At 31.2% G+C, this 10,616-nt stretch overlaps 1 protein-coding gene across 1 annotated transcript; it reads left to right on the forward strand.

The window, feature by feature from the left end:
- LOC109335157 lies at positions 361–1,388 on the forward strand. The gene has a single exon (XM_019571245.1). The coding sequence runs from the start codon at positions 691–693 to the stop codon at positions 1,144–1,146; it is 456 nt and encodes a 151-aa protein (XP_019426790.1). The 5' UTR covers positions 361–690; the 3' UTR covers positions 1,147–1,388.

Genomic DNA, 10,616 nt, shown 5'->3' on the forward strand with positions numbered 1-10,616 from the left:
TATTTAGTGGACAAAGATCTGTTGTCCCAAACTTTGTCTCAAACCAATTATATTATATTACGTCAATAAAAATATATTAAATATTCATAATTTTATCAATTTTACTTCATTATAACTAGTTAGAAACAAAATTGAGGACATGATTGGGGACAACATCCCATATTTGGTAGCTTGTAGACAATGGCTATCTCAAAAGCGAAAAAGCCCAAGTAATACAAAACAATTGGGGACAATTCAGTCATTTCAACTAAACTGGCATTCACGTAATTTCCACGACTTTCTAAGGGCAATTTATCACAACCACCACTATAAATACAAAGGTTCCTGACGCGATGCGCATTCGCACCTTACCCTTTCAGTTTCATATTTTTCTCTCTCTTCCTCTCTCTTCTCTCTCTCTAATCTCTTCGTTTTTTATTTTCTTTTCAATTTTTAAATTATTCCAAAATTTGTCAGATTCTGGGGACAATTTTTCTTGTTGTTTCTCCTCTTTAATCGCCTTTTCTTCACCATAAGCGTACCCCATCTGTTTCTGTGTCAATTTACTTTTCTACCCTCCCATTTTTCTCAATTTTACCCACCCATCTTTTCCTGCCATTAAATAATTATTTAATCCTTTTTAAATAATTTAAGTTTTGAATTTTTTTCCCTAGTGATTTGGGTAGTGACGTGGCATGCAGATAGGAAGCCATGAATACCAAAACTATGCGTTTACCTCCTCGTCGTGTCTTGACACCTAGTAGCACTACCAATAAGCGCAAAGAAAGAGATGAACCCAGGCCCAAGCCCACAAACACAAAATTACCCACCCCTGTTAATAAGCCCATTCCTAGGCCCACAACCTCATCAGCTACCACCAGCAGCGGAGTACCGTCCAATCACTTGCTAGCGGGCTACCTGGCCCACGAGTACCTAACCAAGGGCACCCTCATGGGCCAGCCGTGGGCCCCGTCCGGGGAGAAGCTGAAGGGGAAGGAGGAGGAAAGCACAGAGGCTGCTGCGGCGGCGACACCGTGCCGGAGATCAACGGAGGATGAGAAGGTGAAGGAGAGGTATGCTGAGGTGGCGGGCTTGTTGAAGGGTGGTGGGACCCACCTCCCTGGAGTTGTGAACCCCACACAACTTGCCCGTTTCTTGCACTTGTGAGACCAACTGGAGTGTCTAGGAGGACACGTGGGTTCATCCCATTGGTCTGTTTCGAAGATGGGAGAGAGTTACAGAAATTTCTCCTTCGATCCCCTTTTGTTTGTAATTTTGTTTTTTTTGTTTTTCTTTTTGAGACAGAAAATTGGGAAAATTGTATTATGTGATGCATGCATGTTGTATGTCATCATCACTCATGATGTATTTCGTTCACATGCATAATACATGCTCTTCGTTTAGACAAATTTTAATTTTCCGCTTTTGATTTCTGGGTTCTTGATGTTGTTGATTTATTCTCGAATGAACTTATTTATATATGCATAATTTAATGTGTGGTTGATTTAATTTAAAGTTTGTATATAATTTAGAAGAAAAATATGTATATATTGATAATGTATGAATTTTATACATTTTTATTATCCAACATTCATATTTAATTATCATCCACTTAATTTAAATTATTATATAATTTAGGAGAAATATATATATATATATATATATATATATATATATATTTATTTATTTATTGATAGTGTATAATTTAATAATTTTATATAAATATTTAAATTACAGTGAGTAGATAGTATAGTCATAATTTAGGTGTGAATGATGTTTAACTATTTATTATAATAATAGATGAGAAGGGATCTACCTATCTTTTGAAATTTACTCCATTTCTTAGCCACTAATTGTAAGGAAATATAATGATATCTATTCATTAATTTAAATAATTGAATAATTTTCTTAAAATTGATGGTTAAGATGTTAAAAAAATTGTTCATGGAGTAAATGAATCTTCTCCCATTCATTAGTGAGTTAAGTGACAACCGTGCCACTTTTTTAACGACAAAGAAAAATAATAGAGGGAGCTTGCATATTTTTATGGAGCTATTGTTACGTGTGATTCGACTATTAAACGTATCGGATAAGTTTGTCTTTTTCTTTTCTATAGGACCACTAAATGGTGCCAATAAAATTTACGAAATCTATTAAGATAGTTTTATTATCATCACAATTTAATTTCTTCAGTGGTTTTATTAAGAGATAAATAACATATGAATGATCATTACAATTCATAACATTGTTGTTTTCTTATGAAGGAAACTGAGAAGAAATAAATAGAATTAAAGAAATAAAAATTATAATCTATGAGATTTTTTTATCCCTTAATGGAATGGAATCATTCCATTGTTTTCACTTTTCACCAAACCCTCCACATTGGGTGGATAATTGGAAACAAATTTAACATCTTTATGTTTTCAATATTTTTAATTTAATTTTGCCCTATTCAAAATTCCCAATGTAACCTCTTTCCTTTGGTAGAATGTGGATGTGGGAATACTTTAGAATTAACAATTAATCAGTATTGCAGTTCTTGGAGAGAAGTTACATAAACTAAACGTTATTGAAGAAAAAATATAGTGTTTATTTTGCTAAGGTGATAAGATTGTACACAAAACAGAATCTGACGTGTAAATCATAATTAATTACTCTAATTCATTAAAGCATATGTGACACACCAATGTATTTTCCTCTAATATGGAATTTGTATTTGAGAATGACAATGTTGTGTTAGGTGATTTTACATACTAGTCTTAGGGAGAAAGTTGGTTTTAATATGCATGAATGAGACCAATAATAAAGGAAGTAGATCAAATGCAAAATAATTCTTAGAGAAAGGGGAGAATAGAAAAAGTTATAGGCAAAATAATTAAAAAAATCTTAGAAATTAATGATTTATCAATAATATAATTTATGATGGAATATTATCTTGATGTTGTTTGGTTGATGTAGCTTACTCACCTCCTTAATAAAAACTTGATTATTATTATGGAATTTGTGTTTGAGTTTAAGATTTGACACACATAAATAATAGATATTAAAATCTGTGTTTACCTTCCATTGGTTTGGCACTAAAATGCAATGTGAAGACTTTTCATTAATAATTGTAAAAGCTCTAAACTTTAGAGTTTAAGGTAAGGTAATCTTAGCTGCATCCAATAACTTGTTGTTGAAGTGCTGGAACAGCTGGGGCATGGAAATGGCAAAAAAGGCTTAGCTATTGTCAAATTCCAAAAGTGATTATCTGTTATGCTTTGGAAAATTTTCTTAAAATGGGGCTAATAAGGTGTTGTGTTAGTGATCCATTTAGCATCTATGAGAATTTAATGATAATATATCCATTGTCCCAAAAAATGTTTCATTTTATATGTCATTTTTGCTCTGATTGATTATAAAAAAACTTAGTTAGTGAATTTCTATTTTACATATTTTTTTCAACAAATAAAATGATAAATGAAGTCACATATTTCTTGCACAACATATGTTGAAAACATAAAATAATTAAATTAGTTTTGTATGTGGTCAGAGACGAGGTCATGTTCATGAAATTGACATTTTGTGTTCATTAACCCCTTTGGAGGTATCACAGCCCTTAATCTATGGTGATATAGGATAATATTGGGTACATATTTGTTATCTAGCAATGTGTGTATCACTTTATGTATTATGAATTGCAATTGGTTAAAAATATATATTTAAGTTTAAATAATTAATCACAACTTATCGCATATTGGATGATACTGTTGGGTATTCCAAGTGTGAATGAAGAAGTCCCACATTAAGCAAAACGAATGAGTTAAAGAGCGTATAAGTGGATGAACTCATAGACCTAATGTCTTAAGGTTTTGGGTCAATATGTGGTGTCAAGCTTACTTATATACTTCTTTCACTTAATCCATAAAAGAATGTTATAACTCATGGATGAAGATCTTCCGATATATACAAGAGAGGATGTGCACCTAGTGAGATTAGTCATACATGAGTAAGGGTCAACTAAGTTTTTGTTTATCATTTTGAATGAGCAATTTGGTTGAATGTTTTATTCACTTCAATAATCCCTCAGATGAAAACTGAGTTGATATTTCTCAATTATTGTTTTCTTCTCGGTGCATATATATATATATATATTATATATATATATATATATATATTACCTGTTAATTACAATCTTAATTTTATAAAATTATGTCTCAATAGCTTTATCCAAGCTTTACATTTTGAATTTTTCTATTGCAAAATAATTTTCTTTATTGTCGTTCTGTTAAGCATGTGACTATTTCTGCCATTTATTTTGACTGCTTTAGAAACTATTAGTCCTGTATTGTCAACAAATATAAAGAAAATTATTAAAAATTGTCAACCTTTTAGGGACGAAGGGAGTAAGTAATTCGATGTTTGAAAATTTTAAATTGTACTAATGTTTTTTTTTTGAATCATATGTATTCTTCATATAGATAAATAGAAAATTATATTCAAGTGTGACATGATCTCTATGGACTGAGGGGCCCAAGGCCCTTAGCCTTTGTTGCTCAATGTGTATGCACTAAATGTTTTTTATATTGTCAGTGTATCAAAGTATCAAACACATTTTATTTTATATTATTATTAACTTTAAATAAAAGTAATAGAAATGAATAATAGAGAATATATTAATTATGAATAAATTTTTTACACTATTAGTACATGATAATGATCAAATATCCTAATAAATTCATGTTTTAAGCCAAACACATTCCACCAAATAATATAAAAAAATAATTTTGTTTTTATGACTTTTTTTTTTACTTAGATATCACTTTTTTAATTGGGTTAACACATAAATGAGACAATACATAGATATTACCTTGATTAGACTTTACTAGATCCTCAATTTCCCCTTCCTCCTCTACCTCAATGCTGCTATTATTTTTAGAATGGATGAAATGAATAAGAATAATATAATGCCTATTATTAATTGAATATCAAATGAATATTAATCCTTTTACCTCAACAAAAAGTATTGGTTGAATATTATGAACTAGTAATCGGTTCAAAGTGATATATACTTCTTTTTCCATAAATTAAGATTTTGGTTCGAATAATATATTTTATGGAGATTATTCTTATAAGCAATTAATCAGTGCATATATATATAATAATAATAATAATAATAATAATAATAATAATAATAATAATTGAATGAGTAGCCGCAAATATCATATAAAACAATAATGAATGATTTAATGTTTATGCAATGATAATTTAATTTTTTTTACACTTTTAACATATCATTTACTATTCATGTGTGAAGTATCATCGGTTCTTAACAAAAATAATATACATAGACAATAAATGATATATTAAAAGTATAAAAAATATTACATAGATATTAAACTCAATAATAAAATTAAACCAAATGTCAAATGTGCATTAAACATAAAAAAATAAACTGACATATATATGCATATTATTGGAAAAATACAATATCTTCATATATAAATTGGTTTTTTTGCTTAATCCAACAAGTGCTAATGAAATAATAAAAAATAAGTTTTCATGGCACATCTCTCAAAAAACTAATATATATCTGAGATATCACTTATTATAAAATGTGTCACTGTATATATTAAAACCAGACCAAAATGTTATAACTTTTCTTGTAGCCAATAACAGCTCTTTGGTATAGGGAGTAACACATTTTTAACATTTTTAGTGAGTTTGAACAGGTTTTGAGAGAATTATAATTAATCAACATCCTTATATATTCAATCTAAAATAAGTTTGTATCCTTATATATTCAATCTAAAATAAGTTTGTAGTCCTCTTTAGTTATGATGAGGTTTTAAAAAAAGACCTCAGAATTATAAAGTCATAATTTGATATGTCCCCTAAATTGACTTATATAGTTATATGTCTTAATCCAATGTCTAATAAGTTTTTCCACGTCATTTTAATTTTAATAAGCGAAAAAGATGTATGTATTGACATTATATGAATTTTATATATTGTCATTACATCATCCACTATTGTTACTTAATTATTGTTGACTTTTCATAAAATAATAATTTAAATAAACGGTGGATAATATAGTATATGTGCATAAATTTTTACACTGTCAGTGTATAGATTTACACTCTTTTAATAAATATGTTAGTTTATTGACCTTAACCCTTTACCCTCTGACTTCCAACCCCAAGTGACTTTTCAACTTTGAGTCATCTTTTTAATCAGTTTTATTAAACACACTGTTTGTGATAGTATCGTAATCCCTATACAAAATTGAAAAAATTATAATATTAAATTCTTATGAGGAAGAAACATTAAAACTTTATCAACAAGAAATATTGAAAAAACATGTCTATCCCAAATCATTCAATTGAAAAAAACCGTATATATTTATTAATATATTAGCAAGGATAATTAAATACACTTTTTGAGAGTCATAAGGTGGTCAAATGTTAATAATAAAAGACTTAGAGAGTGAAGTGATAATAAAGAAGTTGATGATTAAAATCTCACCTATCACTAAATAGACAAAAATATTTTGAATCCTTGATTGATCAATAGAGGAATCCTTCAGCTTTTTCCCTTTAATTAAAATTTCTATTCAGTCATGAAATGAAAAAATAAATTATAATGTCAGTGTTATTAAATTTCTAAAAAAACGGGCACTTTTCTCTTTTATGGAAAGATCCTGATTCTTAATATTTTAAATTGAAGTATTGAACCCAAATTTTATTGCATAATGAAAATGCCAAAAGGGCCGTCATACAATATCTACAAAATTTTGTTTAATAATGATCGAATATAAATCATCTTTTATAAAAGAATTAAATATCTCTATTGAGGAAATAATTTTTATATATTATATTAATAGTGATTTTAGTTTTCAAGTGAAAAATCTTTTTGTAGAATCAACTTGTTAACCTCATGCCTCCCCATGATATTTTTATGGATAATAAATAATTAATGTGGAAAGTATAACATGCATATTAATGTAAATCATGCTTAATAGCCTTATGTATGAAGAAATTTTATGCAGAAAACCATTTTTTTAAACACGTCCAATACTTTATTCTATAAAAAATCTATTTTTGATGTTAAAACAAATATATTCATTCACTAAGCTCGTCCAAACAAGTTATTATGTTTAGAAATATTATGACCATTGAAATGTGATTAAATTTAAGTCACTTATGTCTAAGAAAGTGCCTCAAAGCCACAATAACATCCAATGACATCCATGTCTAGTGTCATTAACTTCATCATTTCCACTCTTATATTTTACTCGTCAAGTCATTTGAACTTAAATAATTGATATGCATATTTATTGTTGTTAGAAATAACTAGTTAGTTAGTTTCCATTTAAAGCTAGTTTTTGAAAGTTAGTTGGTAGTTGGTTGTGAACTTACTATAAATAGCTTGTGTATTGTGTTTGTTAAATAACAAGATCATTTCAATGTTGAATTCTTTTTTACTAATTCTTTATCTCTTTAACTCATTCTTCTTCTTCTCAAAAACTCCAAGTCTCCACTTCTCTATTACTCAGCCTCATGACTTCTTCATCTCATTCTTCTTTCTAATCTTCTTGTTGTTTTAGGCAGAGAGTGAACTCAAGTTCCTCCAACAAATTGGTATCAAAAGCTCAAGTGAGATCCTACGCACTCTATCCCCTCCAATATCCTTCTTATGCTTTCTTTAGATGGGGCACACAAGCACAAGTTTTCCAGCTAGCCTACATGTTCTCGATGGCAAAAATTAGAATAGATGGAGCATTCAAATGAGGGCAATCACGGGGTTTCAAGAAATCTCAGAAATTGTTGAGCTTGGTTATCCTCAACTTGAGGCAGATTTAACAGAACAAAAAAGATTGGCACACAAGGAGAACAAAAGGAAGGATAGCAAAGCCATGTGTCTTCTACATCAGTATGTTGATGAAGCACACTTTAAGAAGATTGCTTCAGCACAATCTTCACAAGAGGCATGACAAATTTTAGAGAAATGTAACAAGGGAGCAGAACAATTGAAGAAGGTTGGACTCCAAACCATGAGGCGCCAATATGAATTGATGCAGATGGAGTTGAATGAGAAGGTTGCCCAGTTCTTTAACAAGATCATCTGTCTTACAAACCAGATGAAGGCTAGTGGTGAAGCCATAGTTGATCAAGTCATTGTCGAAAAGATCCTAAGAACTCTTACCCCATATTTTGATCATATAGTTATTGCTATTGAAGAATAAAAAAGACTTGAAGATTTGAAGCTATAAGATCTTCAGGGTTCCCTCGAGGCTCATGAGCAAAGACTCATTGAGAGATCAACTGATAAAGTCAGTCAAGCATTGCAAGCTCAGACTTACAAGAATGGAAGACACTTTTGTAAGAATAATGAAAGAAACTGAGGAAGAGGGAGAGACAATAGGGGGAAGAACTCAGGCAACTTTGGACTTCAAGATCAAGAAAGCACTGATCTTGATCAAGCATCAACCTACTCAAAGAGAGAAGGTGGTAGCAGTTGGAGGGGAGGAAAGAAGAAGGTAGACAGAAAAAGAGTGAAGTGCTTCAATTTTAGTAAATTAGGCCACTTCTCTTCTAAATGCCAAGCACAACCAAGATACTTTGATGCTCACAACAGACAACATCATGATGAAGCTCACATGGTGAAGGAAGATAATATCTATGCTGATGATGATTCATCCATCTTGCTAATGATGACAACAAGCCAAGGCAATAGTAGTGAAGAAATCTGGCATGTGGATTCTGGGTGCTCAAATCACATGACAGGCCATAGAGAGTGGCTTGTCAACTTCGATGCTAGCAAGAAGAGCAAGATAAGTTTGCTGATGATAGAACTATCCAAGCAAAAGGAATTGGAGATGTTATAATCAAAAGAAAAGATGGCAGGAATGCCCTGATTTCTGAAGTGCTCTTTGTGCCAAACATGAGTCACAACTTGATCAGCCTTGCTCAGCTATTAGAAAAAGGGTTCTCTGTGAGCATGCAGGATGGTCAGCTTCATATCTTTGATTCAACTAGGAAGAAGATCATAAGAGCACCTCTCATTCAAAATAGAACCTTTCAGGTAAATCTCAATGCAATTGAATCTCAATGTCTTAATGTTGAAATAATGAGTGAAGATGTATGGTTGTGACACATGAGACTTGGTCACTTGAATTTCAAAGACCTTAGTCTCATGAAAACAAATGAAATGGTCCTTGTTTTGCCTTCAATTCAGATACCAAAGAAGATCTGTGATAGCTGTCAGATTAACACGCAACCAAGATCATCCTTTAGCAAATTCACTGCTTCAAGGGCTACTAATCTTCTGCACATTGTCTATTCTGATGTTTGTGGTCCCTTTGAGGTTCCCTCACTTGGTGGAAATAGATATTTTGTCACATTTGTTGATGACTTCAGCAGAAAGATCTGGCTCTACTTGATCAAGCTCAAGAGTGATGTGTTTGGTATATTCAAGACCTTCAAGTGTATGGTTGAGAAACAATCAGAAAAATCAATCAAGGTGCTGAGAACTGATGGAGGAGGTGAATTCACTTCCAAAGAATTCGAGTTGTTTTGCACCGAGAATGGAATTATGCATGAGGTTACTGCACCTTATACCCCTCAACACAATGGAATAGCTGAAAGAAGGAATAAAACCATTCTTAACATGGTTAGGAGCATGCTAAAGTCTAGAAACTTAACACATGGCTTATATGGTGAGGCTGCAACAACATCAACATATGTTCTTAATCATTGTCCAACAAAGAAACTTGAATCTAAGATGCCTGAGGAAGTCTGGTCTTGTAGGAAACCCTCAATTACACACTTTAGAGTCTTTGGATCAGGTTGATATACACACATCCCTGATCAGAAAAGAAGAAAGTTGGATGACAAGAGTGAGCTTTTGATCTTTGTAGGCTATCATTCCACATGATCTTATAAACTACTCAATCCAAAGACTAATTAAGTCTTATTACGTAGGGATGTGCACTTCAATGAATCAAGCACTTGGACTGAAAAACAGAAGATGACAGAACTTGTAATTCAAGTTCCCCTGGAATGGAATCCAAGTAACTTCATATCATCAGAAGATCTGAATTTAAGTGGAATAGAGCCTCGATCAAAAGCTAGAATTGATTATAGTGAAGCAAACAGGCCCTATAGAATGAGAAACCTACCAGCTAGACTAAGAGATTGTGAAATCCTACCTAATAATGCGATCACAAATGAAGGTGAACTAGTTCAATATCTTGCACTATTTGCAGATACTGAACTTATCATAGTTGAAAAAACCCTTAATAAGAAATTATGGAAGAAAGCTATGGAGTAAGAATTACGGTCAATTGTCAAGAATTAGACCTGGGAGTTGGTTAAGCTTCCAGATGATCAAAAATGAATTTCAGTAAGATGGGTTTTTAAAAAAAAAAACTCAAACCAGATGGCTCATGTAACACCGCGACTTTTACGATTTCGAATTATAAGATTTTATTAATATTTTTATTAATTATATATTCGAAAATGAATTTCTGGGCAATTTCGGTAAAGAATTAGACGAAACTCTAGTTGAGTTTTAGTCTTGAAATTTTATTTCCTATTTTGTGGTAAATTTTGGTAATTTTCGGAGACAGTCGGTTCTGAACCACTGTCGGGGCCGAA

The sequence above is a fragment of the Lupinus angustifolius genome, chromosome LG20, assembly GCF_001865875.1.
Source record: "Lupinus angustifolius cultivar Tanjil chromosome LG20, LupAngTanjil_v1.0, whole genome shotgun sequence".
NCBI lineage: Eukaryota > Viridiplantae > Streptophyta > Magnoliopsida > Fabales > Fabaceae > Lupinus > Lupinus angustifolius.

What these genes read in the sequence shown, in the direction of transcription:
- LOC109335157 (XM_019571245.1), top strand. Translation starts at nt 691, where the DNA reads ATGAATACCAAAACTATGCGTTTACCTCCTCGTCGTGTCTTGACACCT.